General features: G+C 41.9%; 5 protein-coding genes across 10 annotated transcripts; 3 read left to right on the top strand and 2 right to left on the bottom strand.

The window, feature by feature from the left end:
• Positions 1-947: 947 nt before the first annotated feature.
• RB195_011498 (uncharacterized protein) lies at positions 948-5973 on the top strand (the record flags this gene model as incomplete). Of its 3 annotated transcripts, none has more annotated exons than XM_013446427.2 (6): positions 948-1081; positions 3302-3381; positions 3833-3948; positions 5304-5434; positions 5508-5590; positions 5672-5973. In XM_013446427.2, 6 exons carry the CDS (start codon positions 948-950, stop codon positions 5971-5973), a joined length of 846 nt encoding a protein of 281 aa, XP_013301881.2. The 3 variants fall into 3 exon arrangements, with proteins under 3 accessions (XP_013301881.2, XP_064050519.1, XP_064050520.1); XM_064192936.1 differs by having other exon boundaries at positions 1020-1081; positions 5325-5434; XM_064192937.1 differs by having other exon boundaries at positions 1020-1081.
• A 1181-nt stretch (positions 5974-7154) lies between these two features.
• On the bottom strand, positions 7155-13185 carry RB195_011497 (uncharacterized protein; the record flags this gene model as incomplete). 2 transcript variants are annotated; one of them, XM_064192935.1, is made up of 9 exons in its annotated part: positions 7155-7324; positions 8039-8270; positions 8832-8918; positions 8969-9172; positions 11661-11852; positions 11913-12115; positions 12265-12347; positions 12392-12439; positions 13154-13185. In XM_064192935.1, 9 exons carry the CDS (start codon positions 13183-13185, stop codon positions 7155-7157), a joined length of 1251 nt encoding a protein of 416 aa, XP_064050518.1. The 2 variants fall into 2 exon arrangements, with proteins under 2 accessions (XP_064050518.1, XP_013301880.2); XM_013446426.2 differs by lacking the exons at positions 7155-7324; positions 13154-13185 and having other exon boundaries at positions 8031-8270; positions 12265-12430.
• Positions 13186-13649: 464 nt separating this feature from the next.
• RB195_011496 (uncharacterized protein) lies at positions 13650-14934 on the top strand (the record flags this gene model as incomplete). The annotated part of the gene is made up of 3 exons (XM_064192934.1): positions 13650-13745; positions 14191-14280; positions 14830-14934. 3 exons carry the CDS (start codon positions 13650-13652, stop codon positions 14932-14934), a joined length of 291 nt encoding a protein of 96 aa, XP_064050517.1.
• On the top strand, positions 14482-17662 carry RB195_011495 (uncharacterized protein; the record flags this gene model as incomplete). Of its 2 annotated transcripts, XM_064192933.1 has the most annotated exons (8): positions 14482-14518; positions 14830-14948; positions 15426-15568; positions 15840-15956; positions 16154-16238; positions 16609-16740; positions 16865-16972; positions 17534-17662. In XM_064192933.1, the coding sequence occupies 8 exons, from the start codon at positions 14482-14484 to the stop codon at positions 17660-17662; spliced, it is 870 nt and encodes a 289-aa protein (XP_064050516.1). The 2 variants fall into 2 exon arrangements, with proteins under 2 accessions (XP_064050516.1, XP_013301879.2); XM_013446425.2 differs by lacking the exons at positions 14482-14518; positions 14830-14948 and adding an exon at positions 15167-15253.
• Positions 17663-18916: 1254 nt separating this feature from the next.
• RB195_011494 (uncharacterized protein) lies at positions 18917-24311 on the bottom strand (the record flags this gene model as incomplete). 2 transcript variants are annotated; one of them, XM_064192932.1, is made up of 9 exons in its annotated part: positions 18917-19109; positions 19177-19298; positions 20358-20460; positions 20538-20647; positions 20710-20790; positions 20877-20995; positions 23438-23457; positions 24068-24129; positions 24201-24311. In XM_064192932.1, 9 exons carry the CDS (start codon positions 24309-24311, stop codon positions 18917-18919), a joined length of 921 nt encoding a protein of 306 aa, XP_064050514.1. The 2 variants fall into 2 exon arrangements, with proteins under 2 accessions (XP_064050514.1, XP_064050515.1); XM_064192931.1 differs by lacking the exons at positions 23438-23457; positions 24068-24129; positions 24201-24311 and having other exon boundaries at positions 20877-20990.
• Between the last annotated feature and the right edge of the window lie 376 nt (positions 24312-24687).

The raw sequence follows: 24687 nt of genomic DNA, 5'->3' as shown, positions 1-24687 counted from the left end.
GCCGTTTCTCCCTGTATCAGTGTAAACGGACGACCCTGGAACGCTGTTTCTTACGACGTCCTGTATGGGAGCGCGCCACCCTTGCGCCTACCCGTCTGCGATTCGTCGAGAATCCATTAGGGTGAATCTAAGGCAGGGCGGAGCGCAATTGTTGCGCATTACAACAGAAGCCGTCGTAAGAAACAGCGTTCGGGGTCGTCTGTTTACATTGACACAAAGAGAGATGAATGGAATAATCCTCTTCCCCACAATCTACCCCATATATCACGACCCCGTATAGGCATCAGCCGCCTGAAACCCGTACCATCCCAGATTCGTGCGATGGCCCCTTCAAGACGCTGTCATCACAATTACGCTAAGCATGAACATTTTTCTCGATTATAAGACACAGGCTGTCGCAGAATGAACTGTGTCGGTGTGATGGGTATATCTTGTCCTTCGCTAAAATGGGCTCTGACTCGCCCTCACCAATCAATGGAACAATGATCGATGGAGCGGTGACGAGCTCCTCTTTTTTCTTCTTCTTCTAAAATCCCCTTTTTCGATTAATTGTGCATGATTAAGATTACTTTATAATCGTATAGTTATGGCAACGACCTCTTCGGTAAACATCATCACCATCGCTCCGTCGCTTAGACCGACAGAGAAACATTCAACATCAACCTTATGTATGCCGAGAGCATCTCGAAAAGGATTTGTTATGTAGTTTTTGATTGATTTTCCTGAGCTGTAGCCAAGATTGGTATTGATCGTCTCGGATTTGATATGATTTCTATGGAACATTTACTGTAGTAGAGCTCAACATTCATAGTTTTCCTCAATACAGGTTGAGATTCCACCTTCAAGCAATATCACCATTCTTACTTTTGTTTCAGAAGAACAATGGAACACTCAGCGTTCTTAAAGGGAAAAATAAAAAAAAGCCCTTTTTAAAAAGGCCATTTCAGATGTGGGCGCATTTGTTGTTGTATTTATTCTTAGTGCAATTGCTGATAAGTCCTGTTCTGGCACGAATAAGAATGCGAGGAAATTCGAAGGCAAGACTAAGTAGCAGCTGGAATTCGAACAGAGGAGGCACGAGGTATGCTATATTCGTCCTTTCACGCTACACCACACCACATTACACTACTTTACTTAAATGAAGCGAAAAAAGTCCCCTCTTAGGAAATGTTTCCAAAAAACAAAGGTGTTGTTCCAGGTACCGTTCGCAAAATAGCCGGCTGAAAAGCTCTATACGTCCACGAATGTAATGTAATTTTTTGCCAAATTAAACCAAAGTAGTTCCACATTTTATAGCCGGTTCAGAACGACATGAATCACGAGTGTAGTTGTGGTGCATTTGCGTACGCGCTCGAAACCCCGCGGTGGAGGCAGCGGTTGGGAACGACGTGGGACCGTCGCAAACTGCAGCGATGGGTGGTGTCAGAGTTTCACCACGCTCCCAACCTGGTCTCTAAGGCGCTCCACCAAAGCGTCTTTAAAAAAGACGCAGTTGCGTATGTGCTTTATGTCGTTTTGACCCTACTATAGCTATAATTATTTGTTCACTACAAGCGTTAGTTTTGTAATTGTTCGTTGTTTTATTTTCAAGTTTATATTTTGTATTTTTAATCCCACTGATGTTGTCCTAGCTACCAATGTTTTCTGATGCTAACTGATGAGCAAATTTCCAAGTTTGTATCTGTAAACCAAAGGTTTTTGATTCTAAAAAAAAAGCTCTGGACTGAAATAGCAGCCTTTCCGGTACCTCTACCGTTAACTTTACGTTTAACTTAATTTCATAAATAACCAATCTGTCATTAGGCCATTCAATAGACATTATTGAATTTATTTACATTACCAGTCTGAGCGTCCGGCTAAAGCCGGACTTCAGACTTTCTGTGTTGTTTGCTTCGCTCGCCTTCACTAATCAACGAAAATTTATTTCAGCGTTATTAGTTCTATGAAATTGGACTCCAACAATCTTTCTTCCTTTTTATATTATAACTATAAGCGCAATATTTCATAGTCTTCTTTCTAAACGCGTCAGTTCTACATTTGGAGTACATTCGAACTTCAGCTTCAAACACTCCTTATCAATATATTATAGACAAAATTTAAAAGTATCACGCTAAATATGGGTTTTTCTCCTGTTTTCTATAAACAGTTATCAAAGAATGATGTTTCGGCATAAAATGACGTGAAGGACATCATCTTACTGATAAAGATAACGTTCCACGTCAGACCACATAAACATCTTGCTACTATTTAAGCACCCGTTTGCATGCGTTTTTCCACTTTCTGAGAGCGGCATGCTACCAACTTGAGGCGAACGAAGAAGGAAATGAACACACGGAGGAGTCATATAGGGTGTAAAGCAAAGCGCCCGTGGCCACGGCTTTGAAACTGCTGCAACCATCTATCTTTTGCGTCATGCACACGAAGTTATTGCGCACTATTTCGACGCCGATGGACCTGTCGCACCTCCTCCCATAGGTATCTGGCGCCGGCGCGCCAGTGTAACCCCTGTGGACTGGACCCGTCGCACCCCTTCTACAGGTATCTGGCGCCGGTGGACCCGTCGCACCCCATATAATGGCTATCTGGCGCCGGTGGACCCGTCGCACCCCATATTATGGCTATCTGGCGCCGGTGGACCCGTCGCACCCCATATTATGGCTATCTGACGCCGGTGGACATGTCGCACCCCTTCCATAGGTGTCGGCCGCCGGTGGACCTGTCGCACCCCTTCTATGGGTATCTGGCGCCGGTGGACCAATCCGACACCGCAAGACCCATCTCAACCCATTTTATAGCTATATGACCATAGCGCACCAATCCGACGCCGGGTGGACCCGTCGCACCCCCTTTTTCGAATTTCGTGACACACACACACACACACACACACACACACACACACACACACACACACACACACACACACACACACACACACACACACACACACACACACACACACACACACACACACACACACACTCGGACTAAGCTCGTTATTATTAGGGCGGGGGTGGCGCAGTTGGTTAGAGGTCTGCTGTTGCCACACTGTCGATGGTTCGAAACGCCCTTTCGTCCCTGCGGGGACGATTTATTGGTGCCAGACTTGTCTGAGAGGATAAAAAAAAAATTACCAATAGCAGTAAAATGCGTAGGCGTATCCCAGAAGGATTGATACCCAAGTGACTTTATCCTTCTTAGTGAATTTATTTATATTATTCCCATCCACAAGATTACTTCAATGTATTCAATGATTAGTATTCAAACTATTAAGGGCTGGAAACGAGTAAAATGATGAATTTAGCTCTTATTCTGCCACAGACGGTTCACACGGAAGCACGTTCAGAAACGCACTAATTGGAGGAGCACTGGGAGCTGCCGGCGGTATGTCTGCTTAGTTAACTACAGGATGAATTGTATTAATTAGGCGAATACGAGTACAAGATAGCTACGAAATAATAGGAACGTTTAAATAAATATTGTCGTTAATTTCTGTGAAATGTGATGTGCGGAGAAATCGTGTGATAAGCAACATGCCATGAACACATGGAGAAATTAGTGAATATCCAAGGACAAGATACAGTTGGGTTAAACCGACCTAAAGCTCAGTGTAGCTACGCAGGATCTCAGGACTACCGCTAGCTCCACTTATCTCTGCGATCCGAGAGGAGCTAGGGATGGTCCCACGTCGATTGCGGCCGCTGGTCTCACTGCGCCGCTTCCCACGCCGTCGCTTTCATGCGGCTGCACCAGGCTTTATGTCGTTTTAGCTCGACTGTAGTTACTATTCAGAAGAATAAAGTGCTTATTTTGTTCTCAACTATTGATTTTGAAGGCATACTCGCAGTTGAGGCAGGCAAAGCGATTTTCCATTCAAGGGCAGATCCTATGCACCACGTTAGAAGTGATAATAGGAGACACTGCTCGATGTTATTAAAAGAGGAAGTACGGGTGAGTTAAGGTCTGTTTTTTTGTTCCATTTTTTGCTCAGAAGTCTCTTTAGAGTTGAAGTGAAAGCAGCGTATCACGAAACTGAAGTTGTTGTGAAAATGTGATAAAATACGGAGTTCGGGTATGAGTATGAGCGTGGTCAGTTTCCTCTAATCGAACTGAAAAATAGCGTTGGAAACGGCCCTTGTTCCTACGTGAAAACGAGGAAAGTGAAAACGCTCCTCCTTTGTGCAAATGCGACGTCCACGGGGTGAGTGGTCAAAGATCAATGGGGCTTCTCCACCAGCGAAGTAATGAATAGGCTGCTGAAGCTGTTCTTACGTGCCCCAAAGGAAGAAGTCCCGTCTTCAGGACGGAATTAGAGGGAATCGAGTGGGCCATGCTTATGATCGTAACCTACACGCCGCACTCTATATTTCCCACAACTTTTCCAACTACATCAGTTTCGTGATACTCTGCCTTTAAGAAATGGAGTCGGCTCGAAAATATGCGATCTTCGTGGTGCTTTTCATTTGCTGCGGTGTCTTCCTTGCGAGATGCTTCATTAAAGGCATCACTCCACGAATATGAGGTGGTACAGATTTCAGGTGGAGTATTCGAATACGGGATAGTAGACTAGTGGTGGGTGATTCCGTCCATTTCTTCCTAATTGCCGTGAAAAACGGCCCGGAAGATGAGGCGTGTGCACAAGGCTGGCGCGCTCCAATCGAACTCGTAGGAAATGGCGCGCCGGATCGCTCGAAGCCGTATCGTCCGGGCCGTTTTTTACGGCAATTGGGAAGAAATGAACGGAATCACCCCCTCTCCTTAATCTGCGATCTCGTATACGAATACTCCACCTAAAATCCGTACCACCTCAGATTCGTGGGGTGATGCCTTTAAAGCATTGACTGCGCAGCACGAAGTGGTTGTCCTGCAGCGAAGACACTGTAGACGCCCGATAACGGAAAGTCGAAGGTTATATGTTTTAGACTTGACTGTACTTAACATATGGGAAAGTTCTAGGCACCATCGGGTGACGGGTAAAATGTTGTCGGGAGGGGGGAGCACTCAGTGGCGCCCTCATTTCTCGAAGTAAACAATCAAATCAATCGGGGCCCTAAGGTCTAAGCATTAGTCTTAGAGGACTAATAACATGTAAGCTGCTAAGGTTACCAAGAGAAAAAAGTTAAGTTAGAGCGTCGGGATATAGGGGATATATAAGGGATACTGCCCATCCCCCTCCCACTTGTGTCACCGTAAAGTCATGAGAAATAATCAGTTCTCGCAAAGATTCCAGTGACCTTAAGACACCTGTTCTGCACCTAAGAAGAACAGAAAACTATTTATTATAAGTCTAAGACTTGCAGTTGTAGAACAACAGTCGCCCACATCAGATAATCTGGACCTGTCATCGTAACGAGGTTTGCTGTGGACAGGATTGCTGCTCTGTGATCAGTCAAGAAAATAATGGAAATGACAGGATTCTAACGATTATTGTTCTTGGGTATGATTTAAATGATACTTTTCAGGACAAAAGGTTTAGGACAGAACGTGAATAGATTTCTTTTTGAAATCAGGGTTATCTTCGTGATTCTTACGGCTCTTTTTGTTGGATATTGTGTCTACAAACTAAATAGGGAGGAGTGCATAGACATCGATGGTTTGCACCTTTCTTCGTTCACATATTTCATTTATCTTTCTCTCTATTTCCTTATCCGTTATATTATCCAAAACTTTTCAGATCCTGCCAGATATAAAAACTACTCATACTCCGACTATCCCAATGATCGAGACTTTAGAAGGAACAATAATGGTTTTTGCAACGCCACTTACCCCTCCGCAGCATACCCCAATGGAGATTATGCTGAGAAAAACCCCAACTATTATCTTCCTGGATACCCACCTCCTTATCCACCAGCGTATCCAACGAGCTATCCTCTGAACAGTCTGACAACTGAAACAACCCAACAAACTCCATCAGTTCATAACCAAAAGGAGCCACAGAAAGAGAACGGTGAAACAAGCTCTCAGAGCAAATCTTGACCACACAGCAATACATGTGTTGTTATGCGGCGGGAAATTTTACTTCACATTATCTACTTTTTCATGCGCATTGATAAATTATCGTGTTGTCAACGAAATGCGAGGTCCGAAGAATTTTTCTAATCGTTAAATTTTTAGCTGGACTAAAGAACTAAAGAACTAAAGAACTTGTACTAAAGAACGTACAGTTCATGAATGTACTAGATAATCAACAGTACATACTTCACGCACTGGTTTACGCTTATCATCACACAATCCACAATAATCTATAGGAGAATTACATGGCGTACAAAAAAAATTGACCTGGTACTGTTCGACATGTTGAAATGGTTGAAGAGCATTGGATGTATTAAAAATGTCACAAAATAGATCTCCTTTACTATCTTTAGAGCTGAATACAATTTTTAGAAATGAGGCTATCGTTTGCGGATGGGCTTCTGCTTTTGGCAGTTATCATTCAGTCATGATTTAGAAGTAGAGGGCTACCTCTCCACTTTTGTCGGAACCATGAAGATGCGGGGCGGTGAAGAAAGCGGTTGGAATCGAACTGGGACCATCGTGAACTGCAGCGAAGAATGTTGCTAGCAGGGGTCCTCCCTCGATTCCTAGCCATGCGTTTCACCGCACCGCTTCGAGAGCAGCCGCTTACGCAAGTGCAGCGGGATCAGGTCATTTTGACCTTGTTGAGCGTATCATTATTATGACGACATCAATAATCGTTACCTGTCTAGTCGTATAATCGAACAAAAAGTGCGGATTTACTATTCACACACTGGTGGTGTCCCAGATACAAAAAAAAGGAACACAGAATAACAGTATCAGAAGCGGACAAAGTAAAGGAACAAGGAAAACCAAACAAAGACAGGAAAGGAACAAAAGAGACGAAAATGGAAGCACAATCGAGTAGTCCACATGTAGCAAAAATGTACTCAAGGTATAGGAGAGGACAGTGTCACTAATACCAGGAATATACGATGAAACACTTCTAAAAAAAATAGCAGCAGCGATTTGTTATCTGTGTCATCCTTACTTATGAAAACTTGGTCCGAAGTCAAATTTTTATTGCAAGCAAGATCCCCCACAGCGTATCATCTACCATCACCAAGAAACAGAAGGTGACCAAACACCAAGTTGCAACCTTTCCCGACCCGTTCAGAGGAGAAACAACTCTTCACCCCCTGTCATCGTTGCCTATCGTCACCCTGGTTACTGAAAGCTTCTTCAGCCAATGGTTCACTGTCGAAATACATCGCTGAGAGCGTCCCACTTCCACCTGGCGCTTCCGTGTCTTTCCGGCAATGTACGACCTGTCTGTGCCGCTCTGGCATCGGGGCAACTTTGAAATATGTGTCTTAACAGTCTTCAACGTATCCACTCTTCACTGTTTTGTTCCAGCTAGCAAGTCGACCAACGGTTGATAAGTAATAGTAACACAATGGCTCTCAGAGTCCCTGGTGAGTAGAAAAACCAAGCCTTGAGAAAAGAGGAAAGAAGAAAAGGCGCAGCCATATCCAACCTCTGCTCCGCAAAAACTTGCAAAGCTAACACATTTTTACTGTAATTTATTAATGTCAACCCGGTTTTTTTTTTCAAATTAACCGTAACAAACATGCGCAATTTACAATCATTTCGAAATGATCTAAACCTGGTCCAATTGCGTAGACGATTGCCCCCGAAGTAATGCAATGCAGTGGAGCAAGCGACAGCGATCGAGGTGAGGCTCCCCTCATCTTTGGGGTTTGAGTGGAGCTAGCGGTGATACCACGTCGGTCGCAACCACTGACTCCACCTCGCCGCTTCAAGTGCAGTCGCTTACGCAAGTGCAACAGGTTTCAGGTCGTTTTGACCCGACTATATAAAGAAAGCAACACGCAACACGTGCAACAAAAACAGCAAAATAACAAAGAATTGTCAAACCAGAGTAAAAACAGATGAATGTAAATGTCAAAGATCGAAAATATAGAGCAGTTTTCTTACATCTCACATAAAAACGTGACTGCACAACAGGTATTTTAAAACTTCAGTGTTAACAACATCTTATAACATGAAAACTACAATCACCCACTGATCAGTATGCCTTTCTCACATTCAGGACATTTCTTTCCAAGAAGTTGGGTGCACCATTCATGTGCCAATATTCCACATTCTGTTTCGCTGCAGCAGCACCATTTCACGTCCTCGCACGTCTTGGCGTCTATCTCAGGAGGTGAAACGCCACCGCATAAGAAACACGGCGCCAGATCACCATCTTTATCGTTCTCTGCTTCATCTTGCATTAGCTCTGCAGAGCCAACACTCTGAAGATGTTTGCATGACTATCTCAAAAGTCCCTATATCTTTGTATTCTTTCCGCGGAAGCTACACTCCCTAGAAACTGGTGGAAGAATTTCAACTTGACTATGCTGTTTGAGCCAAAATTGCATTTTATAAAGGACAAAGGATAAAATGTCTGGCGCTAATCAATCCGTTTGGGATGCGCCTCCATGTTCACTTCAATTAAGAATCGTTTTGAGGTTTACGAACGTGTAACTGGCCTACACAATGACTTGTGGTGGCTAGCCGATGTGTCAATTCACTGTTCAAGTCTGGTACCAATTTATCGAACCCGGAGGGATGAAAGGTTTGTTGAGAACTAGGACGGATTCGAACTTCCGATCGAACGTTGCAGGAAGCGGAACCTCTAACTGCTAAAATACACCCGCCCTACATTTAAAGCAGCATTAAATAGTAATGTTTCAGGATATTATTTGTTTCTAGATCAACTGTCTTATTGGACAAAAAAGGAGGTAACTACCGCATAGGCTTGAAAACTGATTAAAAGACAAATTAGTGGCAACAAAAAGACTCAGCCAACTAACCGATATTGGCGGCAAGCCATCCATTTCGTGTCCCAAATGTCCAAAGCATGCCACACAATCCAGTACGCCGTCTTCATTCTCCATGACCTGATCATAGAAAAAATAACATTCTGCTCTCTCTTTATTCGTTAATATACCTTGATAAAGGCTGGACAGTTCGAAGATTTTCTATTTTCTTCATCGTTGGTACACTTTTTGTCCTTTTTCTCCTTCTTCGAACATGGTGCTGCTGTATGATCAAATTGACAATGATACGAATGAATGAGCTTCGTGTTCCACGCTTGCATTTCGCTTTTGATAAGAACTGTCTTAGTGTCTCTTTCCATCATTGTTCGCCATGGCTGAAATTCATCAAAATTTTAATAAAATGAAGCAACGTACAAGATCCTTTCGTACAAGTCATTTCTTACACAAGGGGCTTTTGGCCATACGGATGAAACAGTGCAGTAAGGCATTCCAGTGCAGAATTCGCGAGCGCACGAGCCATAGTTGGGTCAAAACGACATGAGTCACGAGTGTAGCTGGGGTGCATTTGCGTACGCGCTCGAAACGCCGCGGTGGAGGCAGCAGTTGAAACCGAGGTGGGAGCGTTGCAAACTGCAGGGACGGGTACCAAACTGCCAGAGTCTAAAAACCGATAAAGTTTGCTACCTTGCTGGAAGCATGTATTGGGAACCTATTTTCATCAGCATCGAAGAAGGACTACAATAACCTAATGGACGAATTTGGCTCAACGTCACACGCCCTTGGATAAAAACGACCTGAAGTTTGGTGCAGTTAGGTACGTGGAGCTGAACAGCAAGCGATTGCGATAGCAACCGATGAACAGAAATGATATTGTGTACCAATGTGCAAACGCCAACTCTGTATTCAGTTCGTCAACGGGGTGCATTTAGTCGAATTTCAGCTCCAGCGAAGTCAATCGTGATTTTACTTGCCCATTATCCTACCTATTACAATGTTGGGATTGGCATCGTGAGTAGCATCGCTTACGGTGATAATGAAGACTGACTCCATGGAGAGTGATTCGCTCAAATAGATGCTTGGGAATTTCTGGACAAATGTATATACACGGTGATAACTGATCCTTCTGGAAGACCAAATTGGAATCAATTTAGAAAAAAGTAGTTTACGCAGATGCAGATATGGTGTAGCGATGAATGCCATGGAGAACATTAACATCCCTCTGTAATTCTAAAGTAGTCACGAAAAACCGTCTTCATCTATTCGATCACGTTATGAGCAGACCAGAAAACCGTCCTGCTCAACTTGTTCTGAGAAATCTCTTGGTTCCAAGTTCAGAAAGCCCCCTGACTGGAATGATGTATTTAGAATATTTATTTGCTATATTCAGAAAACTATAGGTTCTGGACTTAGATGTTGAACGACGATCTGCAGACGCTCAACGTTAACAAGTATAGTAGGGTCAAACTCAAACATGAAGCACGGTGTAGTTGCGTAAGCGGTTGCGCTCGATCCCAGCCGCATCGTTCCACCGTGCCAGTTGGGCGCAACTGCTTACGTAACTGCACCGTGCTTCACGATCTATGTTCCGACCGTAGTTCACACGAGACATCACTTTTCGCAACATATCGAGATCTTGCTGAAGAACGAACAGCCACCCATGTTCAAAGCCAACAACTCGGGAACTCGGAAGATATCAACAATCACGACGGGCGGTAACTCCGGTCCGATGACTGATCACATTGGCAGCATTCCACAAATCTGACGTGGTGAGAAAATCCGCGGAAAAAGCTAAAGATGGGATGCAGATTTTGGAATTCAGGGTGGTTCCGCTCATCACTCGCTTATAGTCATAAAAAACGGTGTGGAAGACACAGTTTTTTTTACGACGATTTCATTTGCAACACCCTGTGCACGCGTCTGATCCAATTGTGAGCCGTCGAAGATCACGGATGTCTCCTCCCCATTCACCTATTCAAGTGAAACCAATGAACCAGCTCCTGAAGAGACTGGACATGTACAAAGCGAAGCGTTCTAACGTACCTCGTAGGAACTAAAGCGGTTTCCATGCCGTTTTTGCGACGATTAGAGAGAGAGAGAGAGAGAGAAAGAGAGAAAGAGAGAAAGAGAGAGAGATGAGATGAGAGAACCACCCCACAATCTACAATACCACCAATAGCTCACCACGCCAGACTGATGGTATGCTGTCTTTGCATCAAAATACCAGCACATCCTAAACATGGCAAACTGCACCAACTCTTTGAGTTCCGAGCAAGTAGTTTCATAAAATTCTTCATAAAATAAAAAAAAAAAAACGCGGTCCGCGTAGTGGATATGAAAGGATTAGATGATCTTGTAGCTAACGACTATGACCGAAGGAAGAGAACCAAAAAGATAATCGTGTCTATCTCATCTGACTCACGACAACAGATGGCTCAAAGGAAAACCTTCACCAAGTTCACTGTCATATAAACAAAAACCGCTTTTTGCTCTCGCAACGTTGTGTGTTAGATCATTAAGCCATTCTCAAAGTTTTTCTTGAGACGATTCGTGGCACGAAAAGTTACAACCAGAATTTTATGATAATGATGGGATAAAAAAATGGAAAACAGAGTTCGTTTGCACCAAAAAGTGTGCAAATACCACCTTTACGTCCTTTGCCGCGGAGAGTTCGAGCTTCTTGCTCCCCTTTCCTTGATCCCATAGTGTGTTAAATTACGAAAACTGCTTCAAATCACAAAAAAGTTCGTTCTGCAGTAACTGATGTCTCGAGATCATTTACTGTGAAGTACATTATAGGAAAATCAGAAATGAATATGTGCTTGATGCAACACGAAAACAACCCACAAAAGAACTAAGTAGTACCTCAAACTGCGCCCAACTATTGAAGGAAGTCTGTATAAGCGTGAAGTCCGTCATAGCTGTAGTGTGCACTCCAACACAGTGTACTGACAACAGATAGCGGGTCTTGAACGTCTTTCGGCACGTTGGACAAGTAACTGGAGATGATGATGGAAGCTGTCTTTCGCACTCGGACTGAGCTCGAGGATGATAGGTCTGCAGAGCAATCTGATTTCTGAGAAAATCACTGCTTTAGATAAAAAGCATTTCACTTACCTGAACATGTGTCTCCAATACGGCTCTGGTGAAGCAGGAAAAAAGGCAGAAATCACACTTGTAATAAATACTATCCGTCCTCATTTTTTCGCGTTCATGTAATTTATCTCCAAACAATCGATCAGCATTGCTATAGAGAAGAGACGATGCGTGAAGCTCTTCGTCGTCGTCCGCGGAGTGTTGTTGTTTGAAATAACCTTTCCCTAAACTATAATTCTACTAAGATGAAATCTAAGAGTGTTTCTACTCTCTTCAGACCTCAGCGAGTGCAACACCGAAAACGTTTAAACAGTTCTGATTACGGAAACAATGACCATAAAACAATGCTAATCACATAATATTTTGTTACTACCTTCGCGACTGGTACTCTCTTTAGCATGGATCTGCGATCTGCGTAGACGTTCCGCTTGTTCCTTGCCAGCATCACCATGCCTTCTTTTCAAATGAAGTATGAGTGTAGTAGGAGTGAAGAGATTTACGCATAGAGGACACTTTTGCAGTTCGAGTGTTTCTCGCATTTGTCAGTACTGAAAGTAAACGTTTATATTACTTATTTCTTGTTTGTATTTTTTGTTAGACTCAAAAATCACGTCTCCAAAGCGAGTCAAATGTGTAGTAAATTTAAATCTGAGAAGAAATGTAAGAGAGTGGTCCTCTCCTCGTCAAGATTGTCCAAGAAGAGCATCCAGTATTGTACTGGTGTTTAGTTTTATCAAATTCAGCTATCACATATGTTAAAAATTGCTCTCCACGAAAAAGCAACAAAAGGATCTCATAGTGATAAGTCCAATGAATTTTACAACTTGACATCAAAACATCACTCTCGGATACACATAGTAGGGTCAAAACGAAATGAAGCACGTTGCAGTTGCGTAGGTGGCTGCGCTCAAAGCGGCGCAGGGGAGGCAGCGTGTGCGATCGAGGTGGTTCCAATGCATCACCAGTCAGAGTGCAGATTTGAGTGGAACTGCCTCCACCGCGCCGCTTCGAGAGCAGCCACCTACGCAACTGCGCCGTGCTTCATTTCGTTTTGACCATACTATAGTTACAGGAGAAACGAGAAATCCTGTCCGCTTCGAAAAGATGTGCAAAAGAAAAAAAGAAGTAATCGGAGGGTAAAAATCTAACGGAAACGTACATGGGAACTCTCGAGGTTTGGGATCTCTCCAGGTCGGAACAGGGCTCTGGGTTCTGGGTCAGGGCATTGTTCACAAATGTAACGATGAAAACGCGTAACTCACCCTGCATATCCAAAGATTTGACTCAAGGGCATCCAGGAATATCAGTTCGCAAGTCTCCAAAAATACGTCCGACAAGATGAATTGCGCTAATTCACAAAATGAGGTTCAGGATTCTGTGGGCACTGGTTTTAGGTGAATTATCAATACGTTAGTGAAAGAATCTAATGTTCCGTGCCGTACGAGTTCACACTTTATGAGGAAGCACAAAAAGTCATTTTGTTGGAACTGTTTCAACGGAGGTCACGTGGACGGATGGTTGCTTGTGATGTCTCAGATACCCGATAGGGTTGCACATTTTCATCATGACCTTTCTGAACTACGCCCACTTGTGCAGATGGAGGAATCCGAACTTCGAAAGCCTCCACTTACCCCACCTTGGAGCTTCTGATGCTCTTCAGATGTTACTATGCTTGACCTCTGGGACGTGAACTGATGGTATCGGTGATTCCTCTTGAACGTCGATGTAAGTTAGCTGGGGGTTTCATTCCTCCACAACATGTTAAAGGCCGACTACGGCTACGGTAGGACTGAAGGTCGCGTTATCGCGTCAATACCTCGTCAACACAGCGGTTTCGACAGGTCGTACTTCTATGTATTTCTCGTTGTTTTTTTTTTCTGCATTCGCATTATTTGTGATGTTTGTCTCGTTCTATACTTGCTCTAGTTCCTGCACAATATTATGCAGTTCTCAAGGATTTTTGTTATCCATTGATATCAAAGTGTACCAACGCTGTTCACTCCAAATTCTTCCTCGCAAAAAACTCAAAAGAACTTACTACCACCTCTTGCAATGATTAATTTGCGTTAGCTTATTCCTTTTTAACTTGTTCCATTCTGACGTTTCGCCGTTATCGTTGCTATTATTTTTATTCACTATCTTTAGCGATGGGGCTCTCAGTCGTCGCGCTCTTATTTCTGCACTAACTTCCTCTTTTGTCTCAGTATTTTTATTAATAACTTTAGCTTACATGTCATAGATCCTCTAAAACTAATGTTTAGGTCTTAGGGCCCGGACTGATTTATTTAATTACTCCTAGAAAAAAAGACCGCTGAGTCTCAACGTCGTGAACATTCGACTTCTTGTGGCGTACGGTTTCTCCGTCTTCACTGATCAGTGGGAATTAAATGTACGAACTTTTAGCTACTATTCAAGCAGCCATTTGCATTCGCGCTTCCAGTTTCTGAAGAAAGCATATTATCAACCTGATGAGGCAAACGTGTGCAGAGATTGACTTGCGGAACAGCATATGGGAGTGAAACGCAGCAGCAGCTTTCTTGCGCACAACTTTTCGTTTAAGTCTTGGCGAATCCACTTAGTTTTTTAGCTCATGGTGCAGCGGGACAGTAGTATTGAGCAAAAACCAAGTAAATTTAGTGACAGTAGTGATCTTTTCCTTTTTTTCGCAGGCACACAAATTTGACGCCATGGGACCCATCCCACAACATTAAAACGGTTTTTGGCGTCGTGGCACTAATTTTACGCTATGGGACCCATCCCATCACGTTATAACAGTTGTAGCTTGATAATATACCGTACCAATTGGCCTTCTTATCTTAGTCTCATCTTAGTTTATGCTTTTCTTTCGATGGAATCTAAGACTGCTTCTGTACGATATTGCTAGAACATACTAATAAATTATGACACTACTGTCTTCGTTCCAAATGAAACATTTAAGGTGATGAAATGGCAGGAGACAGCGATGCGAACGACGAAGCATCTGTATGGTGGAACACAGCCAAAAATGATAACGCTTGGTGGCACTCATTCGCTAGGGCCATAGTAACTTCTGGACCTGTAAGTTTACACTTCATTTCTACAGAAATGATTTGTTCAAGTTGTGGCAAAACTTTTAACCGGTTAGTAAACATGACGGTCATTTATCTGTGACGGATCGCACCTATTATTATTAGTAAGTAGTACCAAGTGTCGGTAATTTTGATGGATACCTTCTGTCTTGACTAGTATAAAGCGATTTTGTTCTGTTTTATGTTCCCTACCATATCGCCTTCGTGATGGATGGGAATCGTCGATTTGCAAAGACCCATCATCTTGGACATGTCATTAATGGGCATGAAAAAGGATTTCAACAGCTCGCAAAGGTTGTTCGTTCGAACTTTTTTCTGTCCTTGCTTTTTTTAAATGTAATATTGCTTTATTTTTAACGCGTTATTATTATTTTCATTACTAGTCATCAAACCTTGTGTTTTTCTGATCTAAGAGAGGCGAAGTGACAAATTTATCATATAGTTTGTACAACTTCAAGATTTTCAGATTTTGGAGTGGTGCCAGGATTTGGGCGTACTCGAAGTCACCGTCTATGCTTTTAGCATAGAGAATTTCAAGCGTACCTCTGAAGAAGTCGACGGTCTGATGAAGCTAGCTGAGGAGAAGTTTTCCAGGCTTCTTGCTGAGAAGTACATATTACATTTCATATGTTATGGACTTCTGTTTTATGACTACCAATCATTCGCAGGAGTTTACTCCTTACTAAAATTTGCCTCCTGGCTTGGCTGAATTAAACGCAGCCCGTGATTAGGCAAATATAAGTACTTTTTCCTGTTAAGTTATGAGTTGTTAATTAATACCTTTCTGTTTCAGTCCTCGTTTCTATTCTTTAAACTTTTTCATTTACTACTCCTGTTACATTTTCTTCAAAAAGGGCTAAACAAAATCTGAAAGTTTCAGAGTAAAGCTTGAAGAGAAGCAGATTTCGTTCCGATTTTTTGGGAATATCGCTATGTTATCGCCGAGACTTCGAAAACTAATCGCCCAAATTCAACTTCTCACGAAAGACTACAATAAGTATGTTTTGTTTATCACTCTTTTTGCACTTAAACCAAAAAACATTTGCGGACCATCGCTTGATGGTTTACAGTAATCTATTTTTAGATGAAACGTCACGCTTCATTCCTTTCTAAGTATTGATTTATATGTCTGACTCGTCATATTTGAGAATTCAAGAAGAAATTGTGTTCGATTTTTGTGAGTACTTTTTGCAGGGGAGTTGTCAATGTTTGTATGCCGTACACTTCAAGAGACGAGATTGCTCGAGGATTTGAGTTGATTCGAAAGGGCAGAGAGAAAGTGAGCCTTACATCGATTTACTTCTAGTGGACATAAGTTACAAATTACCATACACTTAAGATCAAATTGGATCTTCGCTTGTGTCATACTCTTCTTGTTTGTTCTCATAGAAGAACTCTCACATTCACTTTCGTTTAGTGCAGAGACAACATCCTATGCTCACTGGAGCAACTTTGAATTATTAATTTTTCTTCTCAGCGCTGTGTGCTAGTTGTAACCAATAATTGTAAAATGTCAATTTTCCTATCTGTCACATCTAAGGACGCATTTCTTGCACCTTTCTAGAAGACTGTATTTATATTTTGTACCCTTGTTCTTTTTCTGTTCTTCGATTGAACACTTCCTTCTTGGTAACTACAGCCTATTTCAGGGTCTTCTTGAAGAAACCCAAATCTCAGAATGGCTTGTATCTCGGTGTTTAGATAGCCGATTAGGTACTTACCCTGACATGCTTATTCGAACTAGTGGAGAGAAGCGATTAAGTGATTTTCTTCTGTGGCAGGTAGATTCCTTTTCCTCCCTTTGTCACTTACACTTTTTAAGTATTTTCTTCCAGGCAATTGCTGGATTTTTCTCTAAAGCGCTACCTATATTTGAATTAAAAATAACATAAACTTCCATTGCAGTGTTCCTCGAGTCATATTTATTTCGATGACGTTTTATGGCCAGAATTCAACTATTGGCATCTGTGCAAAGCAATTCTTTCCTATCAGTACCACTGCAGCACCATACAGGTATACTTCTATCACAAGTAGTTATTGATTCAGTATGGACCATAACTGAACGGTGCTGAACATTTGTAGAGGACATTTTCAATGCCTGTGAAATATTTGAAATCAGTATGCTAAAAACAGTCCCCTTACTAGTTTCTTCCCCCTTTTTTGAAATTTCTGTTTAGTCTTAATTATCAGCTCTATGTCGTAATATGCCACTTGAGAATTCTGGAACCATCTATGTTAGGGATATTTGATAGGTAATCTTTCAAATGCCGCCGCAAAAGGGAGCCAGATCGTAATCATCCAGTACCGCACTACACTTCAAGCGTCCTGGGAAACTTAGAATAATAAGAATAGGAATCGAATTCAACTGCTCTATAATCTTGACAAGAACAACCAATTCGGCGATCTCAGATACTTGTTGAAAGGGGAATCTCTGGATGGTCCAAGTGCTTTCAACTGTCGCCTGCGTTAATGGTTAAAATAATCAACAAGAAAGAAATTCGAAAAAATAGGAAGTTAACGGACAGCCTAGCACTGGAAATTAATATATACGTTGAATAATTGTCATCAATTAAGGAAATTCAACGAAGAATAGAGGCAAATGAACCTTCCACCGAAGAAAGACTAGCACTGGAACCATTCCTTGAGTATGTGGAAGAGTTGCACAATTCAGCGTTACATGATTTTGCATGTTTAGAAATATAGAGTACCTATCGAAGTTATTTTGTTATGTGTTAACTTACCCTATTTAAACTACCTCAGATTATTCAGTTGTATTGAGAAAGCTTTACTCAGAATGACTTTTTATCTGCACTTTGTTGTTTTCTCAGCGACCTCTATGCTATGTCGAAGAAGACACTTCATTGTTTCGTATATTACGGTTCTGCTTTCGAGTCTTTTCACGCAGCTAATCGTGCCTTCATGAGAGTACATTCCTAAGGTTACTATCTCGACACTCTGGAGTTGAACATCTTGGCATTTCACCGGATTAAGATCTTTACACTTGCCTGCTAGTCCTACACTGCCTAATATATGTTCACAATAGTTTATTTGTTGTACTAGTCAAAATGAACATAAAAGCATTACTTTAAAAACTTGATGTAATGTTGTGTGTGTAGAAAACAGGATTTTCTTCGAAGAAGTCAGTGTTTCGCTGAGGTGTAAGCCTATGCAGCGAACATTCTGTGGAACAGTTAAGCATAGCCTCACAAAGAACCCGTTATTTTGCTCCTCATAGGAAGAAAAACAGAGTTAAAGAAAATGCCACTTTTGGCAGCGTTATACTCAATCAGCAGCAGCTCTTACACTTCAGACCATCTATTCATTTGTTCTCGCAAATCTCACATCTAAGCTTAAAGTGAGATTCTACTGTATTATATACTTGTTGAATAACTATAAAAGGATAAAGGATAAAATGTCTGGCGCTAATCAATCCGTATGGGGTGCGCCCCCACGTTCACATCAATTCAGAATCGTTTGAGGTTTACGAATGTGTGTAACTGGCCTATACAATGACTTGCTGTGGCTAGCCGATGTGTCAAGTCAGTGTTTTTATTCTCCCAGACAAGTCTGGCACCAATTTATCGGCCCGAGGGGATGAAAGGCTTGGTGAGCACTAGGGCGGATTTGAACCTCCGATCGATCGTGCAGGAAGCGGAACCTCTAGCCGCTACCCCATACCCTCCTTGAATAACTATGACTTGAACTTATTTGACTAAAGAAATAAGTAAGTAAATGTGAAGAGTTTACTAAAGGAAAGATCATTGAATATCAAACTTCCCTCTTATAGTGGAGCTGAACTTTTTTCTCGATATTATCATAATCATTTATTGCAGCGTACCTAATGACTTCTGTCTATGTTCACAGATAAAAAGTTAGAATTTGTCATCGCTACGCTACATGCACCTCATGATTTGTTTGTCGACCAGTGATAGAATAGTACCTTTCTTTACTACTCAACTACTTGCTGGCTGGAGTGGTGGGACCAGGACGCTGTCTTGCTGAACGAGTTGCTTTCGCTCTTGTTGATGTAGACTGATCATGCGAATTCATCGTTGCCAACATAGATTCATCAAGCGCTTTACGAGCGGCCAGCAAATCCGCCTCCGCTTGTTGCGCTCGTTTTCGGTCGGCCATCACTTGGGCGTCGCGACTTAAAAGATGGTTCACAGCGTTACTTTTCATGAGGACAGTCGAAAATATTTTGACTCTGAACATACCGATCTGCATCCACCAGTGTCTGTTGGAGGACATCATTAGCACTTTGTGCAAATTCGGTCAGTGTGGTCACGATAGATGCAATACTGGTAACAGGAATGTCACGAGATGCCCAGTCATCAACCTAGAGTAATTTTCAGAAGTTGATGTGGTCAGATCTTGAAAACACGCCAACTCTACGCAAGAATTTTAAAGAGAAGTTGTACAAACATGCTCAGGGGAATTATCTACACCAGAGCTGCCTTTCAACCAGATTTTAATATATCACATTTACATTGGGCGTAAAACTTGTTGTGTGGGCGTGAAGTGTGGGCCTCAGTGAAGGAACTCATTAGGTCTACTCATACGTGCACGACGAGCTTCTTATAGTTTTGTTTTTTTCATGGTTGGTTATCATTCCTTTTTTTTCGTAAAATACTTCACGAATAACATATTTAACACAAGTAACCTATGCAATGGTTATTAAACCCTTCTCCGGAAATTAGGCTCTGCATACTTTCTTTACTGAGTGCCCTATTGGGAGAAAAGTATGCGTCAGAGCTGCTCAGTTTCCTTACAATTTTTATTCAAATTTTGCTCCCTTTTCTAAAAATCTGGAGAGTGAGAGAGCGCTTCAAAGTACTAAATCCATATTTTCCACTGACATATAACTTTCTCTACAAAGCCTTTTGCTTTGATCTTCGATTAAATGGTCCTAAAAAAGCAAAAGATCTTATTCACCAACCTAGGATGCATAAACGATAAGTGGGGCAAAAATCAAGCTCTTACAAGCTTAAGTTTTTGAGAAGGAAACCTGGGATCAGACAAAACTACTGATCTGTGAAAAAACGTGAAAATGTTCTTAGTATTATGGGACGCTAATTACGCAAAAAAGCAAGGAAACTAGATCCCAACAAGCTAAAATCTCAGTGGCTTGCTAAAAGCAAAGTAAACGATAAAAGTAATGCAAAAGTTTTTTTTTTTGCTTATGTAGACTTAATCGTTGGACAAAAAAAAAATGAAGAATAGGAATATGACACTTCCCCCCGATATAACATGGTTTACGCCGACTGTACATCACAGCACTGGAGCACACGTTTTAGCACAGTATTCATCTTTGCTGTTGTCGTAACAAGACAGTATCGATAAAGAGGTAAGATCTTCCAAACAAAGAAAAAAAAAGAGTAACGAAACGAGTCCTAACCTCAACAAACTGTCCCTTCGAATCTAGTCGAGCTTTAATTAATTTATTATAGATCGCATCAATAACTATATCTTCAAGTTCACGGACGGAACCAAGACCGAGGCTGACGAAGAATTGAATAAAGGAGAGTGAAGAAATTATTACTTTGATTTTATGTCTGTCAAAGAAAAAAAAACTCACTACTGCATAACTTCCGCATAAGGAAGCTGTCTATTCGACGTACTGCTGGCAGCTAACGTAATCAACGAAAGTTGTTTCAATTTTTGAATTGCTGCAGGAGGTAGATTAACCTGCCAGATTGAAATGTTTAGTGTAGTATTCGAGCAATCAACACTCCAAGACCTGAATTCACCCCTTCCGGAAGATCTTTCAATGTCCCATAAGAAAACACTTCAAGCGTTTTGAACAATGTCGGATTTGATTGTTGAAGCGCCTATAACAGAAGTATTCCTGAACGATATGAAGAAGAGAAACGCATGAAAGCAAATGATCCTGGACAAGAGAAAAGGAGAAAAATACCTGCATATTTTGCTCCGCTAGCATCTCGGATACATTTAGTATACGAGGATTAGTAATTGCATATTCTATGGTTGACTCAGGTGTCTGAAGTACGTTTGGTGACACTGACGTCATATTTCCTGAACATGTTCAGAAATATTCACATAACCATCATGAAAGCATTCCATTACTTGACATCAATGAAGAGTCGAATTGATTAAAAGATTGCATATCCGGAAATTGACGCAGTACGGAAACCCGGAGAAAAACGCAGAGTTCGAGATGTAGATTAAGGAAACGAGCGTGGCTCCGATTCGTCTTCTCATAATCGTCGCAAAGACGGCTTTCTTTCCTACGAAATCAGCTGCAGCGCGCAACCCGTGCGCACGCCGCATTCACGTGCGAGCGGTCGAAGTTCAGTTACGTCTTCCAACCAACGTATTCAAGTAGATCCAACGAATAGGTTGCTGGGAACACCAGAGAGTGTGCGAGTGTAGCACATACTAAAGTACCTCGAAGGATTTAAAGCGGTTCTGACCTCGTTTTTCAGGATGATTAGGGGAGGATGTGCGGAGCCGCGCTCGTTTTCGTAATCTACAACCGGAACTCTAGTTTTCCGTGGGTTTTCCGTACTACGACAGCCTCATGATACATTGCCTTTAAATGTACATGATACTAATAGGTATATAAAAACATTGATGAATAGAAACCAAAATACTAACGAAGAAGTACACTGTAAGAATAGACATTGTTAAATGTACAGCCCAAACTAATTTACAAGCACCGATTTACAGCATCAACACCCAAAAGCCCACGGCACTTCATCTGCGTTACCGCCACCGTACCACGTTGGCTCGTGATCATCTGAACCTCCAATTTCAAGTATACCACAAATCGCTTCAGATTTAGATATTTCTAGTCACACAATGAATATATGAGTGATACTGTACCGGAAAAGTAAGATACGAAAAGGGAAATGGTGAAACTTTTTTAACCAATGAGAAGATCGCACTATTTTTCCTTTTCTTACTTTTCGTTCTAAATAATATAATTAAAGACAAGAAACCACGAAATTGGCGATGTTGAGACGCCTGCGCTCGCATATGCGACATGTTGTAAGGTAACTCGCATGAAAATTCGATCGAAAGGAACGAATCAAACAGTTTTTCAGAACAATTAGCGTAAAATGAGCGTGATTGCTCTCATACCCCTGATCTGCAGCCCCAACCCTACCTTTTCATTGACAGATCCCAACATTGTCATTTTTTTGGTACGCTGCCTTCAGGAGAAGACTACTCATAAAAGGGATGTGTACATCGACGTAAACGTTAACTGCGTCTAGTTAATAAAGAATCATCATGAAAAAATGACTAGAGATCCAAGAATGGTTCGTCGTGAGTGGATTCACGCCTTTCAGATCTTTTCTGAAATAAGGATCTTCATATGTCTTTCAGAAATCATAAAAACGGAAAATATTCGAAAATCACGAAGATTTCTCTTGGTATAGGTCAGAGCCTGGGTAAAATGTATAATTGGGCCAAAACGACATGCACGGTGCAGTTGCGTAAGCAGTAGTAGCGGAGGTCCTCACTCGATACTAACTGCTACGCTTCACCGCTTCGAGCGCAACCGCTTATGCAACTGCGTATTCATGTCGTATTGACTTTACTAGAGTTGGGTGGCACTAAGTGGCACTCAATTCTAGTAAAGGTTGTTTAACGGGGTAAATAATTAAATCAGTTAGGGGCCCTAAGACCTAACCATGAGTCTTAGAGGATCTATAATAATGTAGCCTAAAGTTACTAAGAGAAAAAAAGTAAGTAAAAGTGTCGAGAAATAAGGTTGCCACTGAGTACCCTCTGAGCAACATTTTCCAGAAGAGCGTAACCGCGCTCCACGCATTCCTGCGCGTGAGTCGTAGGTCTCTTTTCTTCTGTCATCTCTTCTTTTCTCATCAAGGGAGGCTTTGATTTTTCGGCGTGGAACAGGCTACTACATCTGACTAATGTGCAACGCAGAATGAACTTGTTTATACTGCGACTCATCACTAGCGACGTGAGGTGGAGTTCACAGTCCACAAATCGTGCGCAATAATCCATCCATATATCAGAAATTTGACTTCATCAAGAACGTCTCTAACCAGTAATCAGATGCAAACCAACTGCATGAAGAAAAGACTATAAAAAGCACTGAGACAAAAAAAAAGAATCATCTAGAACAGTATTAGTTCCTTTTATTTCTGGCTGAGTATTAGTTGTGGTATTCTTCTTGTATATAATAGTGAGAAGTAGAGCTCTCGACTCTCCAAAGTGTGTATTGCGACCTCACAAAAGATAAATAAATCTGTTCTCTCCAATCAGACATGGCTTCAACATTATCTGATGAAAATACTGCCTATAAGGTCGCGGTCGGCCCCGTTAACGTTCATTACGGTGCACACGAGAAGATAAGGTCCCAGGAAAAGACCAAGCAATATAAATAGCATGAATATTAATGCCCATTCGACCTGAAGAACTAAAAGAACCTAGAGGTAAAGAACCTAAAAACAACAACAAAACATAAATCTAACCATAACATCGCACCTAGGTTTCCTTTGAGTTTGCTGATGGTTTAAACGTGTTGCAGAAGAAACGCAATGAGCCGGTTGATGAAACCTTGCGCGCGCAGCACATGCGTACGTTACATTTCCGTAAGGATAGAAAGGAAAGCTGAGGATAACACCTAACACATCAATAGAAACAACGTCACACAATCAAAATTTGAGGATATAGCGCAGTTTTAGAACCTTCTCCTGCTTGGGCATATTAGCAGTGGAGCGCATAAACAACCGGGCACAACACGACACTCAAAACTAGCTCTGTTTTTACGAGAGAACCATAAAATACATGTTCGTTGTGCTCAGTACTACGGTAAAAAAACTTGAAACTGTCGACTAGTGCCGATAGTGGTCGATTTTAGCCCTTCTTCAATTTACCAGAAGTGAAGAACAAATCGATTCAAACAAGATCAATCAGGTACGTAATATAAAGAAATGTGTGGGTTATTCCAGAAGGGGAAGTAGAAGCACTATGGGATTAATCAAAAACTGGGAAGAAAACCAGTCAAAATAAACAACAATTTATTTTAGATCCATCCGACAACAAACAGCAGAAGAAACAAAACAATTATCGGGCATCGACGGTCAATGTCCGGCCGATCCAAACCGTCGTTACGAGTTCACTGGCGAATCGTCATATCGGCCGAACCTGGGTGGTCGAAGATGATGTAATCGAACCTAGACGGGATGATCTCGTCATGTTTACTAGCGAAGATTCTATCTCCATGCAGTTTAAAAAAAACTTATACAGTGTCAAAAGACCAGAAGCCTGATGCAGTAACGTAAGAGTTGCGCCCTAAACGGAGCAATAGGGGCGGCGCTATACGCTCCTGTAGAGGTAGGACCACTGCTAATCCCATACGGGGCTTCACAGCGAAGGCCCCACCACGATCGCAACCGCTGGCTCCATCGTGCCACTTCGAGCAGAATTGGAGCAGGTTTCAGGCCGTTTTGATCCGACTATATAACAGTGCAGATTAGGTGACTCGTGCGTTCCGAAATTGCATATTCGAATGCGTTACTGGGTTGAATAGATATAGTACATTACATCATTTGACATTAACATTAACGTTAACATTATTTGGAAAAGAAGAAACTTCCGTTTCAACTTCCGTTGTTCTTCCACTGCTGCAGGAGGCGATTGTTTTCACCCTCTCAGCAATAACAAAGCTCACTAAAGGATATATCTTTCGAAAACGACTGAAAACGATAGTATTCATACATTTCTGTCTTTTC

The sequence above is a fragment of the Necator americanus genome, chromosome III, assembly GCF_031761385.1.
Source record: "Necator americanus strain Aroian chromosome III, whole genome shotgun sequence".
Lineage (NCBI taxonomy): Eukaryota > Metazoa > Nematoda > Chromadorea > Rhabditida > Ancylostomatidae > Necator > Necator americanus.
The sequence above is the reverse complement of the archived record's forward strand: the minus strand, read 5'-3'. Positions and strand labels throughout refer to the sequence as shown.